Source organism: Clarias gariepinus, chromosome 3 (assembly GCF_024256425.1).
Source record: "Clarias gariepinus isolate MV-2021 ecotype Netherlands chromosome 3, CGAR_prim_01v2, whole genome shotgun sequence".
Taxonomy (NCBI): Eukaryota; Metazoa; Chordata; class Actinopteri; order Siluriformes; family Clariidae; genus Clarias; species Clarias gariepinus.
The window spans coordinates 15,370,348-15,388,691 of record NC_071102.1 but is presented as its reverse complement, the minus strand read 5'-3'; the positions used below and the strand labels follow the sequence as shown (position 1 = coordinate 15,388,691).

Sequence of the window (18,344 nt, the reverse complement as noted above, 5' to 3'; positions counted from 1 at the left end):
GAAAGGTAAAGTGCAGGTTAATTTGTTTTATTTTTACTTTATATTTTGTATTAATTATTTTTATGTATTTATTTTTTGGGCTGTAGAATGAATAATTTAAGTTTTCATTATTTCTTATGGGAAAATAAAATTTGGTTTATAAGTAACCAAAGTGGTTTGGAATACGAGCCTACTTCCGGAACGAATTGTGCTCGTAATCCGGGGTTCCACTATATAACATTAAATTAATATAAAGTACTGAGATGAAATTTTGTTATTGATCAAATGCTTAACTACATAATTTGCAAATAAATTCTTTAAAAATCCTAAAATGTGATTTTCTGGATTAATTTTTCTTATTTTGTCTCTCATAGTTGAGAAAATTACAGACCCCTCTTATCTTTTTAAGTGGGAGAACTTGCACAATTGGTGGCTGACTAAATACTTTTTTGCCCCACTGTAGCGCCCCGATTTCAAAAATTCCCTTCAGCTTTAATTGTACTGATGCATCCCCCAAAATATTATTAAACATTTCAATTTGTTCTCTGTACATCTGTTTGTCCTCTATTCATTGTTCTCCATTTTCACATTTATATCAGGTAATAAAATAAATAATAAAATTAATTTGAATGAAAAATTCAAGAATGGGGTAATAGCACCGAGACACACTTCAGATCAATTTAACTTTCTATGAAGTTGTAATTATTTAATTCCACTGGCCAATAAATAAATAAAAAACTATTTAAGTCCACTGGATTCCTCTAGCTTCCGGCTTCAAATTTAAAACACTGATGCATGCCTACAAAGCTAAAAATGGCCCAGCACCCACTTGCCTCAAAGCTTTTATCACACCCAGCATTGTACCACATTCTCTCCGATCTTCGAGCACTGCTCAACTGGTCCCACCATCTCTGAGGAATCAAGGAAGACATGCATCTAAACATTTTGCTGTCCCTTCCCTCTGGAAAAAAATCATACAATTTGGACCTACTATTGCATGGCTATGTATCCCTGACATTTCACATATCCTTCCTGAATACTTCAAGCTCTGGACCACTAGTAGAAGAGGTCCCACTTTCCACCCTTAACACTGATGGACTTACTTACTTCGTAAAAAATAAATAAATTAATTAATAAACTCTAAATGTAAAAACAGAAATTTGCATTTAAATCTGAGTGGTTTTGTCCAAAGAAAATAACCTGGATCCAAGCTCATAACATTCTACACCTCCTCTGCACAAAGTTCCATGCTTCACATGCTGATTGTCAGTGGCACGTCCTAGAGGTAGACTAAGAACCCTGTTTTCCCCTGTTCTTTGAGCTCAATAATCAAATTATTTATGTATAACCTCTTTAGTTTATTTTGAAGAAAGTGAAATTTTTCAAAATAATTTTTTTATCGAAAATGAAATTGTGAAAATAATGCATTGTAATGCATAGTGTATTCATTAAACAAAATGCTGAGAAATAAATATAGGATTTAAACTAGTATTTAATACTTAACAGAACAATTATCATTTTTTTGTAAATTCTGCATTCTAGTTTTCTTATGGACATAAAAGTTGCACATTTAATAAATATTACGTTTTTTTTTTAAAAAAAATCATAATTTTAGGTATTTAAAAAGCAACTGATTAATATATTCAGCAATCACTTAGGTACATTACAGTACATTAAGAAGCAATATTAACTATAACTTAAATGTAACTTTTTGTAGGCTTATTTAAACCTTTAACATCAAATTCAGAAAGGAAAATGTACCAGCCATGAGCAAAGACATATTCAGCTGTGCACATTCCTTAATGTTTTCCAATGTGACAGAACTAAAGATAAACACAACAATTCTGTAAAAAATATATTCAAGTTCAGTGAACAATTTCACTGTTCCAGTTGCAACAGTATACATTTTTATCCAGTGTTAGAATGCCCTTTGTTTCTCTAGAGTATAAGCATACTTGAAGCTGACATTTCCATTTGAGGCAAACATGTGTTGTGTTTTGTGTGTGTGTATGTGTGTGGTTTAAGACCACTGGCAGGAGCAGTCTGTAGGTTCCTGGATTGAGTAGTTCACCCATGTGGCGTTGCCACTGCAGTAGAGCTGGACAGAGCGCCGCTGAAGGCCCAACTCCCTACAGCATTTACAAAACCGTGCATAAGTATTGATGTTGTAGTTGTAAATACTTGCTGAAGGGCACTTGCCATCACATGACACTATGTTCACCTGTAAATGAAGTTGAGAACAGTACATGATGTAAGTCTGAAGCACTGTTAGCAATGCAAGTTACTTATTTCAACTGAGTTTTTTAGTAGGTCTTTTCTGGAATCTTGTCTGGAAAGTCATGTGAAAAAAACAGGCAGGCAGACAGGAATTACTGTCTCAGTGGTCAACTTACAGGTCTGTTGCTACGGCAGTCATTTTTCCTTATTGTCATCCGCACAGTGACTTTCTGACATGATTTGCCATCTTCTTTACCTAGAATACATGAAAATTAATTATTTTCTCTAAACAATAATTCAATTCAATTTTATTTGTATAGCGCTTTTAGCAATTGTCATTGTCGCAAAGCAGGTTTACACAATCAAAAGAATTATTTAAGTTTTAATGAAATGTGAATGTATATGAATCAAAATGGTCAGTTTGTCCATGGTGAGCAAGCCGAGGGCGACAGTGGCATGGAAAAACTCCCTGAGATGGTAATAGGAAGAAATCTTGAGAGCAACCAGACTCAACAGGGAACCCATTCTCATTTAGGTGAAACAGAAAGCAGGAAATGATTTGCATTTATACAGTGTGTTAGGTGGCAGGCAGTTCAGCTATAATAGTTGATGTTAATTGATGTTAATATGGAGTCCAGGTAGTTATTGAAGACTCAGGTAGACTTGTAGGAAGTTCCAGTCCTGAACTATCGAACTGTCAAGTCCCCAGAGAAACAGTTGCCAACACCAGTCGAAGCCAAAACCATCTTCTAGGAAGAAAGAATCATCCCCAGACACCAGACGCATCCCAAAGTGACGCACGGGCCATCCATGTGATGAGATCTCCGACCAGAAGGGGAGACAGGGGGAGAGAGGAAAGAGAAAGAGGGGGGGGGGGGGGGGGAGAAGAAGATGAGAGATGGCAGTTAGGTATGGTCACAGTCACACAATGTATAATGTGAATGTATATTAACTGTAGGGTGCAAGCAGAGACTCCAGCAGGACTAACTATGACAGCATAACTAAAAGGGAAAGCCAGAAGGAAACACAGACATGAGGGCTCCCTAAGATGTAAAGCAAATAATCACCTCACCGTCAACAAACCTAAGTGATCAATGAGAGTGAGGAAGACAGCATCTAAACATACCAGTTCACCATAATACTCTACGTCCATGAGTCCCCCAGATCTGCTCCTTTACCTAAGGCAAATCTATTTATAAAAATGCTTGGCTAAATAAATAGGTTTTTAGCCTAGACTTAAACACTGAGACTGTGTTTGAGTCCCGAACACTATTTGGAAGACTATTCCATAATCTTGGGGCTTTGTAAGAAAAAGCTCTGCCCCCAGCTGAGTGAGGAATTAATTATTCTCAACAGGGGTTCTGTTATTGCTGGTACTATCTGTTTAAGAAAATATGTCGGTACAGGATCTAATATACAGGTTGATAAATTTGCAGAAGAGATGAGTGAAATTTGTTCATTCTCTTTAAGGGGAGTAAAGTATTCTAGGTTCCGATCTGACATGGCTAGATTAACATCTGCATTAATTACATTGTTCAGTTTTAAAGCCTCAATTTTATGTCTAATATTTACAATTTTATTATTTAAAAAGTTCATGAAGTCCTCACTACTGTATGATGTTGTTGTGAAGATTTCTACAGTGGTCTTATTTCTGGTGAATTTGGCTACAGCATTAAATAAAATTCTAGGATTATTTTTGGTTTTTTCTATAAGAGTGGAGAGATATGTTGATCTAGCTACATCTCTCTCTATGCCGCCGAGTTGTCACCCACTTGCCCCGCTGTGAGGGCACTAATGCCGGAGTCGGGGGCTGGTTATCTCCGCCTGTGGCACCCAGACTGTCCGCTACAGGAATAACACTGCTCTCACACTCTCTAACCCTCTCTAAAGTCTGGATGCGCTCCTCTAACGCTGATCTTCTCTGTCAGAGTGCTCACTAACACACAAAGAATGTCCAAACATCCTGCACTTCACAGTGAACAAGCTGAATATTATCCATGATACCTGAGTCAGAGTTTAGTTGTTTGGAGCCGAATTCCGTTTGTTGTTTTTAGACGAAGAAACTCGCGCGTTTCCTTTCAAAGGCTACACTCAAATTTTGGGATATATAACCTCGGTCAGGTGACGTCATCTGATGAAGCCTCAGATAAACGACGCTCTCTCTCTCCCTTCTTTCTTGGCAACCTTCATGACGAGTTAACTCTTGCATGGAATAGCCTTATTTATGCCGTGTTTTTTGTGCCATCATCTTCAAATTATTCGAGACGCTTGGGCTATCTCTCTCCTGGGATTTCATCCTCCCTGAAAAGAAGCATACACTCCCCACCAGGCAAGATGTCAGTCTACACGGCTTGGTGGAGAGTTAATGCTTCTTTTCAGGAAGGATGATGTCCCAGGAGAGAGATAGCCCAAGCGTCTCTTCTAATTGGGACTAGCTCTAAGAGCTTCAGGCAGCTGATCAGGCTGGTGCTCTACTGCACACCATGGCGGTTTTGCAGGCTTACCAGGCTGACCTGCTGAAAGACTTGAGCACTGGCGGGGCTCTACATCATTATTCCTGGAATTTCGCTGAGCCACAGACCTGTCTCTTCGTGCAGCAAAGCAGACAGTCCATGCTATCGGCTGTTTATGGCTGCGATGGTGTTCCGCAGAGTTACCTGTGGCTAAATCTCACGGGAGAATCAAGGATAAGGATCGTGCATTCCTCCTTGATGCCCCATCTCGCCCTCTGACCAGTTTGGCGATGCTGTTAATGTCCCTACTAGGTTCGGGAGGCAAAATCATATAACCAAGCTTTCGGGAAAGTCCTTCCCCGCCATGCTCAAGAGTCAGGACTGTCGGCCACCCAGCCCCGACCAGGTCTGACTCTCGTGAGGCGCTAAGTGCGGGAATAGAGCGTTATGAGCCGGGCACCCCCTCGTCATACTGGGGTGCAGCGCGTCAGGCTACTACAGTCGTTTTTTTCTTGGTTTCCAAGAACAGGGGGGCTGCGATTATGGACCTTCGCGTGCTGAAGTCAGGATCAAAATGTTGACTGTCAAAGTGATTGCTCTCAATTCACCTAAGGGATTGGTTGTGACAATCGATCACAAATGAAATATATGCAAAGGACGCATATATTTCACACGGAAATATTGCCACAACACAGGAAGTTCCTGAGGTTTGCTTTCGGGGGCGAAGCTTACCATTATCAGGTCCTTCCATTTGGTCTAGCTAACCCACACATTAGATGACTAGCTATGCTGGCTCAGTCTCAGGAGCTAGCGCTTCGACATCGGGATGTCGTCCTAGCTCATCTCTGTTCCTGGATTGAGACTCAACGCCATAAAAGCGTTCTCTTTTCAGCTCATAACACAACATTTTGGGTGTCACCTAGGATGCGATCGCAATGCGGGCACAGAGGGCTCCTGCGCGTGTCAAATCCATTCCAAAACCCTAAAGAAAACCAAGCTAGGCCAGAAAGTGACTGTTCATCACTTTCAGATATTTTTAGGTCTCATGGCAGCTGTGTCCATGGTGATACCTTTGGGCCTCTGCACATGAGATTGTTTCAGTTGTGGCTAAAAGCAAGGGGACTGCACTCAGGGCCAATCCCCAGAGGCAAATAAGGGTTATGCGCCAAGGGCTTTGTACCCTTTCTATGTGGTTCAGACCACGGTTTTTAACTTTGGGTCCGACTCTACGTGCGTCCTTTTGTCGTCGCAGATGCTAACGACAGACGTTTCCCTCACAGGCTGGCTTGCAGTCTTGAATGACCATCCAGCCCAAGGGAGCTTCTCGTGTGGCACATCAATTGCCCCGAATGATGGCCTTATTTTGCCCTGAAACACCTCCTCCAGCAGTTGAGGCTACCACATCCTATTGCGGGTGGACAACACTACGGTAGTCTCATACATAATCGCCAGGGCAGACTGTGCTCGCGCCGCTTGAATGAGCTAGCGCACCAGTTTCTGCCTTGGGCACATGGCGAGTCCCTGTCCCTCAGGGCGATTTACACTCCAGGGCATATGGAGTTGGGAGCCCTGGTACCTTCAACTCACTTAAAGAATGTATGCCCTCAAGGAGAGGGTATTTGAAAGTGGTGCATGGCGGAACATGTAGACCCAGTCCACTGCCAAATTGTTTCAGTGCTGAAGTTCTGCAAGAAGTTACTCGGGCTTATGCCCTAGTACCCTCGGAATGTACGTAGCCACTATTTCGGCTTGTCATGTTCTGACGGATGGGGTTTGGCTGACTCCCCTCCCAAACATTTACATACATTTACATTTAGGCATTTGGCAGACGCTCTTATCCAGAGCGACTTACAAAAAGTGCTTTAATGTTTACAACCACGCCTGTCTGGCTTCTGACCCTCAAGATGGTTTTTCTTATAAACACTTTTGGAGATCCGCAGGCTTCCCTTCCTGCCTAAACTTTGCCCCAGGGCTAGTCAGAGCTATTCAGCATCCTCACCCGAACTATTTTCATTCTTGACCATGCACCCAGTTTTCCTTAAAGCCTTCTGTTCTCCGCCTTTTACAGCTCTGGAGCAGAATAGGTTTCACCTGCTATCTTCAGTACGCACTCTTGAGATTTACGTCCACCGCACTAGCTAGTGGCATAATTCAGAGCAGCCTTTTTCATCACATCAGGGAAAGATGCTATTGCCCTAGCCTACAAGGCGCGTGGTCTCACTTCGCCTCGAGGAATCAGGGCTTATCTGACCAGGGGGGTTGTCTCAAGATGATTTCCCCTGCAGCAAGTGTGTCATGCGGCAGGTTGGTCCTTTCCGTACACATTTGTGAGATTCTATAGACTGGATGTTCCTGCTACTCCGGGCTCACAGGTCCTCGAGTCAGCCTCCCAGAGATTGTTCTGAGACCTCCTCTGCCTTTGTGTGCACACGCTTCACAACCTTGGGGTCCAGACACTTACAGTGCGGCGACATTGGTATTCTCGTTCCCATAGCGTTTTCACGAAGCATCGAGTGTAGCCCTCGAAAGGGAACATCTCGGGTTACTTTGCTGTAACCCTGTTCCCTGAAAAGGCGGGAGGCAGTGCGCTCCAATGCCGCACTGCCTGTGTGACTGGACGTCCTTTTCAGACAAAATTGATCTGAGGAATGTTTTCGGTTCACTCCTATTTATAACCTGCAGGTGCGCTTCATCAGATGACGTCACCTGACCGAGGTTATATATGCCAAAATTTGGCCTGTTTGACACACACATGCTTCACAACCAGCAACACAAAAAGATGTTCCTATAGCGTTTTCATGCAGCATCTCGTTCCCGCCTTTTCAGGGAACAGGGTTACAGCAAAGTAACCCAAGATGTTCTCCAGAAAGTGCAGAAAAAGGCGAAGCCAAATAGTATGATACAATAGAAGACTATGTATTATTAGGACCTCACTGAGGGATGTGAAAGTGATTTAAACAAATGAAACAAAAAGGTTATACTTAGTCATTTATTTATAAGAAAACTAATTTTATTTTTATCTGAGCTCCAGGGTGGTACCTTAAATTTCTTTGTGAATAGGCAGACCTCAAACGTTAAGATAAAGCAATAATTGTTGGAGACTCTGACTTTCATTTTGAGAACATGGAAGACTGAGCATAGTGCTTATGACTATTCTGGACCTCAGTAGGGTTTAATCAGTATGTAGTGGGACTTACTCATAAAACTTTTCTTGCTGTCATGCTTGTCATTCTATCTAGATTAATACATTTGATTTAGAAAATGAACAAGTTTAATAAATAAAAGACAGTTTAAAGTTATCTTCTTATCTCATCTCATTTAAAGTGTCTTTACCTTACTGTGTCATCACATTAAATCAAATCTTACCTTACTGTCTTTCTAGATTACACAAAGCTGTGTAATGGTTTTCAGTGAAGCCAGATGGGTGCTTTCTAATCACCTAGTAACTGTAAAGGATCTTTCTATTTCATGTGCAGCAGTTCTATTCCTAGGACAACCTTCTTTCATCTCAGAAATATTATTAAGAAATATAATATCATGATGCAGAGAAACGTATTCATGCTTTTGCTACCTCTGGAATAATGTAATGTCTTCCTGTCTGGATGTTCTACTAGGTGGGTACACAAGATCTAGTTGGTACAGAATGCAGCAAAGACTTTAGTCAAAATAGATGTGAGAACATTACACCTATTTTTCCATCCTACATTGAAAACAAGTGAAATTTTGCCTTTATAAAGCACTGAATAGTATTTTACTATTTTACGTTATAGCTAGTCCTGCCAGAGTACCAGCTTGGAATCTATACAAAATATTAAATTACCTTATCTATTCAAGGCCAGTGAATATGCCCAGCTGTTCTTTCTCTTGCTCTGTCTCTTTCTCTGTTTCTGTCTGTCTACACATGGCACTTGCTAGTTACCAGTGTGATCTAGACTGATCCAGACCCCTTCTGCCCTCCTGTCAGATGCATCCTGGTGTCCCACTTTTGGTTCTAGTTCTCACTAATTCCTGCTAAAGTGTTACAACACTTTCTTTTTATATACTTGGTTGTCAATTTAAACATTAGGAAACTGTAGATGAACAGCACTGCTCTTTTTAGAGAGCAGTGGATAGTTCTTGGAACCCTACATTGCACAATAACCCTGATAATCAATGTCGAGGTATACATGTCGCTCCTCAGCTGTCAGTGATCTAGACCACCTTTGCCCTCTGGACCTATCTGACTCATCCTGGTTCCCCACTCTGGTTGGAGATCTCGTCGCCCCGTGTGGTCTGCCTCGGATGTGTGTGGTGACTGGGGACAGTTTTACTTCACCATGAAGATGGTCCTGGCCTTGGCTGATGCTGGCAGCTGTTCTCTGAGGACTTGTGATTGCGGTCAGTCGATAGTTCAGGATTTGTAGTTGTATTTGTAGTTTCCTACAGTCTACCTGAGCCTACAATAACAAACTGAGGGTTCCCTGTTGAGTCTGGTTCCTCTCAAGTTTTCTTCCTACTGCCATCTCAGGGAGTTTTTCCTTGCCACTGTCGCTGTCGTCCTCGGCTTACTCATTAGGGAAAATCTTATCATTTTGATTTATACGCATTCACATTTCATACAAATTTTTTGATTGTGTAAAGCTGCTTTGCGGCAATGTTAATTGTTAAAAGCGCTATGCAAATACCATTGAATTGAATTTAATTGATAATCAACAAATGAACAATAGCATTAGACAATACAGTATATACACAATATATGCAGTCAAAAGTTTGGACATATCTTCAAATTCAATGGTCTTTTCCATTGGAACTCGATTGGGCGACTAAATATTTAGAGTCGATGTTCCATTATACCTTAGATAATGTAGCTCCAGTTAAAAGAAAAATTATTAGAGATAAGAAACTCGCTCCCTGTTATAATGACCACACACGTACTTTAAAACAGACAGCTCAGAAATTAAAACATAAATGGCGTCAAACTAAATTGTTAGTATTTCAAATAGCACGAAAGGAGAGCATCCTGAACTATAGAAAAGCTTTTTGTGTAGCTAGATCAACGTATTTCTCCACTCTTATAGAAAATAACAAAAATAATCCTAGATTTTTATTTAATGCTGTAGCCAAATTAACTAGAAATAAAATCACTTCAGAAATCTCCACGACAACATCGTACAATAGTGAGGATTTTATAAACTTTTTTAATAATAAAATTTTAAATAGCAGGCATAAAATTGAGGCTTTGAAACCGGCAATGCAATTGATACAGATATTAAACTAACTATGTCAAATCGGAACCTAGAATACTTTACTCCCCTTAAAGAGAATAAACTAATTTCACTAATCTCTTCTGCAAATTCATCAACTTGTATATTAGATTATATACCGACACATTTTCTTAAACAGTACCAGCAATAACAGAACCCCTGTTGAGAATAATTAATTCCTCACTCAGCATTGGGTATGTTTCAAAATCTTTTAAATTAGCAGTTATTAAACCGATTATAAAGAAACCTGACCTCGACCCCTGTCAGCTGTTCAATTACAGGCCAATATCAAACCTCCCGTTCATCTCTAAGATTCTCGAAAAGATAGTAGCGGAGCAGCTATGCTCATATCTACATAGAAATAGCATACATGAACTGTATCAGTCAGGATTTAGGCCTCATCACAGCACAGAAACAGCACTCGTTAAAGTAGTAAATTACCTCCTATTGGCCTCTAATCAGGGTTGTGTAACTATGCTTGTTTTACTCGACCTCAGTGCAGCGTTTGACACCATTGATCATGGGATTCTTCTTCACAGATTAGAAAACGTAGTACCAATTAAGGGTACAGCCCTCCTATTCCTATTTGACCGATCATTATCGGTATGTAGACTTAAATGGTGATTATTCTGAATGCTCTCTAGTGGAGTTTGGTGTTCCACAAGGTTCAGTTTTAGGCCCACTGCTTTTTTCCCTATACATGCTTCCTCTTGGCAACATAATCCGTAAACATGGTATTAGTTTTTATTCTTTAATTTTATTTTATTAGTTATATGTCTCAGCAAAACCAGATGAGAAAAACCAGCTTACTTGAGCAATGTGCTCAGGATATAAGAGATTGGATGCTATTTAACTTCCTTCTTGTAAGGGCCATATTTCATTCTTGTGATTTGTTGTTATGTTTATCTTATTTCAGTTTATTAGTTAAGCATTAAGCATTAAGTATCATACATATAATTTGTATTGTGACATCATTTCATGGGTTGTTCTGTGACATCATCCCACAGTTATGCAGTTCCATGTCTATCACGCACGTTAGTTGTAGTTGTTGTTAAGACACGGAAGGATACAGAAAGGTGTGGAGCACACAATCCTTTGACCGTGAGACAGTAAGCTAAAAGGAATACAGTAAAATAAGTTGTTGTAACTGTAATCTATCGAAGCAAGAACACAGCAAGCGACTTGTCGTGACTACAGTGGATTTATGCAAGAAACTGTAACAACCGTTGTTTTTGATGTTGAAAATAAACAAGAGACAAAGAAATCAACGAAACGTCTGATGTCGTCAGTGACACTGTGTAACTAAAGACACGCGTCAGAACTTGTGAATAACATGCACCTGCATTAAAGTCAAAAGCTTGGCTCCGCCGCAGAAATGAAGATAAGTGATTTAAGATTGTGAAGAGCGCGCGTGCGACTTCAAAAACGCGCATCAACCGAAACCGAAAGCGAGAAGAGGACTTGCCTGCCTTAAACTTCACCATGTCACACGGCGAGGACAACGCCGCTACCGCCGAATCTGAGCAGGTGATGGTGCTCGACGAACTGAAGAGCGCCAGAGAAGGCAAGTGGAGTCAGTTGACTGTATTATACAATGAACTATAGGCGCTTATGGACAATGCTTGTAATTTGCATGACGTTAAAGCCAAGCGCCGCCAATACAAAGCGCTGCTAAATGACTTTATTGAAAGTAATGTAACAGTGCGATCGTGCGCAAAGGACGAAGAGCGTGAAACCGATCAGCACCACTGGTTTCACCCTAGATTAACGCGCTGCTCAGAATTCATGGTAAGAGTGGAGTCGTGGATCGCGGACACTAGTAATCGCTTTAAGTTGCCTCAAACAGGTGACGATGGAGTTTCGCCAAACGACAGTGTGTCAATGGTGGAGCGCAAGACGCCCGCCCCCCAAAGGCACGGCATCCAAGAGGTCCTTAACGTCAGCAGTATCCGAGGCTCGACTAAAAAAGGCAGAAGCCAACAGAACAGTTTGCTGGCTAAAGCAGCAACTTTGAGAGATCGGCAGGCGCTGGAACTGGAGGAAGCACGATTAAAGGCCGAGGAAGAGCAGATGAAAGCACGATTAAAGGTCGAGGAAGAGCAATTGAAGGCACAACTAAAGGCTGAGCAAGCACAATTAAAGGCACAAAAGGAAAGGCTGGAATTGGAAACGGCGCTTGCAATAGCTGATGCTGAACTAAATTCTTAAAAAACTTAAAAAACAACATCCTGCGAGACGGAGCGTGGTCGTCGAAACAAGTGGTGCATGCCCCCGGGAACCGGAGCACAACGACCACTGCGACCACAGTTCGGCAACGGAATACCTCGAGCTGCCATCACGCCTCCGAGCAACCCACTTAACCATGCCAGTGAGTGCCAAACCCATAATGTCAAGCACCCTAGTGGAACGGCCCACCCAAGGTAACGAACACTCACTTTACAACACTGACATAGTGGAGCCTCAGGGTAGGATGCCACTTCAGGCAGATCTTACAGAAATGTTTGCGAAGAGTCAGAGGCAACATTCCTTACCTCCGCGCAACGTTCCTTCATTCTATGGCGACCCTCTTGAGTTCACGTCCTTTGTAAGAGCCTTTAAACATGCCATCGAAACCAAAACTGATAGCAATCTGGAAAGGCTGTTCTATCTCGAGCAGTATACTGAAGGACAGCCTAGGGACCTAGTGAGAAGCTGCCAGCTCATGCCAGAACATCGTGGTTACGCAGAGGCTATGAAACTGTTACATGACAATTTCGGAAATAGACAAATAATCGCTACAACGCTGATGCAAAAGGCACTCAACTGGCCAGAAATAAAGTCACGGAAAGTTGCTAAAAACTTTCTCCCTGTTCCTAGTAAAATATTACAATACCATGTAAAGCATTAATTACATGGATGAGCTAGACAATGCTACCAACTTGAGGAGTGTTGCCTCAAAACTGCCCTACAAATTGCGTGAAAAATGGAGAAGCCACGTATACGAGTACGAAGAGCGCAATGAAGAAAGAGCTAAGTTCGTGCAGCTGATGAAATTCGTAGAACGAGAAGCAAAGGTAATGTCTAACCCACTTTTTGGAGACCTGAACGTTTCGACTAGTGGTACAACGACTAGTGGTAAAAAACACAGCAACAAATCCCCTACAGGATTCAAGCAAAAAATGGAAGAAAAGAGAGGTAGCAGCTTTGCGACCGGCGTAAAACAGGTTGGTAAAAATCAAAAAGACTCAATCACAGTAAAGAGTAGTGGTGCATTAGTTATTAGTGCCTTCACTAAACCTTGTGCATCCTGTGAGCAAGATCATACCCTAGACGAATGCCACAAGTTTAACAATGAGACATATAAGGTCAAATTGGACTTTCTAAAAAAGAATGGATTCTGCTTTGGCTGTTTAGTAAAAGGACATTTAAGCAAAGACTGCACGAAGAAAATTACGTGTCAGTTGTGTTCAAAGAAACACCCTCGCATGCTGCACATTGCAGCAAAAGACACAGCTCAAGCGATCGTAAAGGCTGACAAAACCGAACCAGTTCAAACATTGCCTGTTACAGCGAGTCACGAAACGAGTGCGTGTATCGGGACTGGAGATGACTGTATTCTCTCCATAGTACCTGTTAAAATAAAGTCCAAGAAAGGCAACAAGACAGTAAAAGTATACGCCTTTATGGACCCAGGTAGCTCTGCTACCTTTTGTACAGAGTCATTAGCAAGGCGATTAAACGTACAAGGTAAAAAAATTGACATCATGTTAAGCACCATGAACGCGAGGAAACAAGTAGAAAGTTACGTGCTTACTGATCTAGAGGTTAGCAGTCTGGAAGAAAACACCTTTGTTGAACTCCCCAAAGTGTTCACACAAAAGAGTATCCCAGTCTCAGTGGAAAATATTCCACAACAGCACGACATTGATAAGTGGCCATACCTCAGCGAAGTAAAACTGCCTTACATTAATGCTGGAGTTGAAATTCTCATAGGTAACAAAGAGCACAGGCTCCTAGAACCATGGCGAGTAATTAACAGCAGGCACAATGGGCCATATGCAGTAAAGACTGCTCTCGGATGGACCATAAATGGACCTCTTCAAAAGACGGTTGAGGAAGGCACATGTGACAATGAGCAAGTGAGCGTTGCAGTCAACTGTCGAAAGTGTAGAACAAATGCTGATACAACAGTACAACCATCGAATGTGTGGAACAAATGCTGATACAACAGTACAACCATGATTTTCCTGAACGGAACTGTGATGACAAAGCTGAGTTGTCACAAGAGGACTATCAGTTTTTAGACTCTGTAACTAATTCTCTGCAGTTTACCGATAATCACTTCTACATCGGTCTCCCATTTAAGAAAGTAGCTATTCAAATGCCCAATAACCGAAGCGCAGCCATGCAGCGCGCACTGAACCTCAAACGGAAGTTTAAGCATAACCGCTCCATTCACAAAGAGTATTTAAACTTCATGAACGACATGTTTGAGAAGGGTCATGCAGTCAAGGTCCCCACACCCCACCTAAGTCGACAAGACGGGCAAGTGTGTTACATACCTCACCATGGTGTGTACCATCCTCAAAAGAAAAAGCTAAGGGTAGTCTTTGACTGTGCTGCCAGCTATCAGGGAATATCATTAAATAGCGAGCTTCTGCAGGGACCCGACCTGACAAACTCACTCATTGGGGTGCTCGCACGCTTTAGACAAGAAGAAGTTGCCATGATGGCAGATGTGGAAGCCATGTACTATCAGGTCAGAGTTCCGGAAAAGGACACAGACTTGTTGCGTTTTCTGTGGTGGCCGAACGGAGACGTGAGTCAGGACTTGGTTGAGTATAAAATGGTTGTTCATTTGTTTGGTGCAAAATCATCTCCAAGTGTAGCTATCTTCGCCCTTAAGAAAACAGCAGAAGAAAACCGCAGCAATGCATCTGCCGAGGCAGTCAACACAGTACTTAAAAACTTTTATGTAGACGACTGCTTGAAGTCTGTCTCTAGTCATAGTCAAGCAGTTGCGCTATATAGTAATCTCACCAAACTGTGCGCAAGTGGAGGGTTTCACCTCACCAAGTGGGCAAGTAATAGTCGTACATTGCTAGCTTCCATCCCTGAGGGTGAGAGAATTAAAGACATGAGGGACTTAGATTTGAGTAAAGACGTACTCCCTGTTGAGAGCTCTAGGGGTGCTGTGGTGTATTAATTCAGACACGCTCAAGTTCAAGATTAGTTTTAAAGAGCGGCCTGTGACTAGAAGAGGAATCTTGTCAGTCACTAGTTCAATTTATGACCCCTTAGGCTTCCTTGCACCAGTCATACTGCCAGCTAAGATCTTAATGCAGCAGTTATGTAAAGAGAGACTCGCTTTGGACGATGACATCCCCGAACAATTTAAAAAAAGATGGAGGGCCTGGCTACACGAGTTGCATCAATTGTCTGAGTTTAGTGTAGCAAGATGCGTAAAACCAGTTGACTTTGGAGTTACAACTACAGCACAACTTCACCACTTCTCAGATGCAAGTGAAATGGGATATGGAGTTGTCTCATATATTAGGTTAGTAAATGCTGATGGACTTACACACTGTGCATTCATGATGGGGAATTCTCGCGTAGCGCCCTTGAAACAAACTACTATCCCCCGAATGGAATTGACAGCGGCAGTGGTCGCCGTAAACAACGACAAAATGTTGAAAGGTCAACTGGAAATAGAACTGCTGGACTCTGTGTTTTGGACCGACAGCACAACTGTCTTGAGATACATTGTTAATGAAAAACTTCGCTTTAAAACCTTTGTCGCTAACAGAATCTCCATCATACGAGAGTCAACCAAGCCACAGCAGTGGAGGTACGTCAACACTTTAAAAAACCCAGCTGACGCTGCTTCCAGAGGAGTTTCCTGAAAAACAACAATTGGATCCATGGTCCCCCCTTTCTTAAAACACCAGAGAGTAAATGGCCTGAAAACATTCACGATCTGTCGACGAAAGAGGATGACATTGAGATTAAACACTCAGCCTCAGCGAATCTCGTAAAAACTACAGAGAGCACAGATGCCGTGAGTAAACTGATTTACTATCACTCTGACTGGTATAAGTTAAAAAGATCCGTTGCCTGGATTCTTTGCGTTAAGGACATGCTTAAACAGAAAACAAAAAGGATTAAGGGACAGGCAAACAACTCAATAACAGAAAACCATAAGTCTCTAACAATTAAGGACTTAACAATGGCAGAAAACGAAGTCATTAAGTTCGTTCAAAACCAAAACTTCAAAGACGAAATTTCCATGTTACAAAAGGGTAATGCTTCCGTAAAAAGAAACAGTTGTCTCTCCAAACTAGATCCAGTACTGCAGAATGGAGTGCTAAGAGTTGGAGGATGTCTTGGTAGGTCTGCAATGCCTGAGCATGCAAAACACCCTGTCATTATACCCAAAGACTCACACATTACAACTCTAATCTTAAGAAACACTCACGAACAGGTCGGACATTGTGGAAGGAATTATATGCTTTCAAAATTGCGGCAGAAATACTGGATTCCGACAGCAAATTCCCTTGTGAGAAAGTTTCTGTCCAGTTGTGTGACATGCAGAAAGATCAGAGCGAAGAATAGTGAACAAAAAATGTCAGAACTGCCACGCGATAGAATACCACCAGATCACCCACCGTTCACTAACGTAGGGGGAGACTATTTTGGACCCTTCGAGGTCAAACGGGGTAGAAGTAATGTTAAAAGATATGGCGTATTGTTTACTTGTCTAACAACAAGAGCCGTGCACATTGAAGTCGCGCAGTCATTAGATACAGACTCCTGCTTAAATGCTATTTGACGCTTCATGTGCAGAAGAGGCCAGGTGTCAGTTATGAGAAGTGATAATGGAACAAACTTCATAGGCGCTGAGACTAAATTGCGTAAAGCTATCCAACAGTGGAATCAGTCAAAAATTGAAGGCGTTACAGGAGATACAATGGATATTTAATCCTCCTGCTGGGTCTCACTTCGGTGGAACATGGGAAAGGCAGATAAGGTCAATTAAAAAAAAATCTTGAGGTCTGTACAAAAAGAACAAACACTAAACGATGAGAGCCTGCATACATTCCTGTGTGAGGTGGAAGCTATAATGAACGACCGTCCCCTTACCACGGCTACAGACGATCCCACAGACCTGGAGCCCCTGACACCTAACCACCTGCTGCTGATGAGCCAAACTTGCCTCCCGGTCTTTTCAAAAAAGAGGACATTTACGCACGTCGCAAGTGGAAGCAAATTCAGTACCTTGCCGACCTATTCTGGAAGCGATGGGTGCGTGAATACTTGCCCTTGCTTCAGGAGCGCCAAAAATGGTCTCAGGTGAGAAAAAACCTCTCGATTGGAGACGTAGTCCTAATAATTGATGAGTCTTCTCCAAGAAATTCATGGGTCGTCGGACGGATCACGAAAGTGTTCCCTGATAAAAAAGGACTTGTGAGACGTGTACTGGTCAAAACTAAAACCAGTACCCTGGAAAGACCCATTGATAAGCTGTGCCTCATATGTGAAATGGACTGTTAATTACCTTATAAAGTAGTTATGTTCCTTTCATTTGGTACGCAGCAATATGAATACCTTAAGTTAAACCGTTAACAAATGTCTAAAGTGTTAAGAAAGTTAATTCTAAAGTGTTAAGAAAGTTAATTCAAATTTTAATCCAATAGTAAATGTTGTGGCCCAATTGTAAAAAAAAGAAAAAACAACAAAACAAAAAATGTGTGTAATTGTCAGTCTTCCTGCCTGTCAATTAGGGGCTGGAAATGTAAGGGCCATATTTCATTCTTGTGATTTGTTGTTATGTTTATCTTATTTCAGTTTATTAGTTAAGCATTAAGCATTAAGTATCATACATATAATTTGTATTGTGACATCATTTCATGGGTTGTTCTGTGACATCATCCCACAGTTATGCAGTTCCATGTCTATCACGCACGTTAGTTGTAGTTGTTGTTACGACACGGAAGGATACAGAAAGGTGTGGAGCACACAATCCTTTGACCGTGAGACAGTAAGCTAAAAGGAATACAGTAAAATAAGTTGTTGTAACTGTAATCTATCAAAGCTACAGAACACAGCAAGCGACTTGTCGTGACTACAGTGGATTTATGCAAGAAACTGTAACAACCGTTGTTTTTGATGTTGAAAATAAACAAGAGACAAAGAAATCAACGAAACGTCTGATGTCGTCAGTGACACTGTGTAACTAAAGACACGCGTCAGAACTTGTGAATAACATGCACCTACACTTCTGCTTAATCCTGATAAGACAAAAGTTCTAGTTATAGGACCGCATTCAGCTAGAAGTAAGATTTTAGATCACACTGTAACTTTAGATGGCCTTTCTGTTCCATTGAGTGCAACAGTAAAAGACCTCAGTGTGATTATAGATTCCAGCCTTTCATTTGAAGCAAATGTAGATAATATTACCAGGATAGAATTCTTT

At 41.5% G+C, this 18,344-nt stretch overlaps 1 protein-coding gene across 1 annotated transcript in view; it reads right to left on the bottom strand.

The window, feature by feature from the left end:
- Positions 1–1,702: 1,702 nt before the first annotated feature.
- The window catches only part of otog (otogelin), a 135,962-nt gene continuing 119,320 nt past the window's right edge, over positions 1,703–18,344 (bottom strand). Inside the window, exons 57-58 of the mRNA XM_053491571.1 lie at positions 2,373–2,452; positions 1,703–2,200 (exon numbers count right to left, since the gene is read on the bottom strand). Coding sequence (XP_053347546.1) covers positions 2,000–2,200; positions 2,373–2,452 — 281 coding nt within the window. The 3' untranslated portion in view covers positions 1,703–1,999. The remainder of the gene's footprint in view (positions 2,201–2,372; positions 2,453–18,344) is intronic.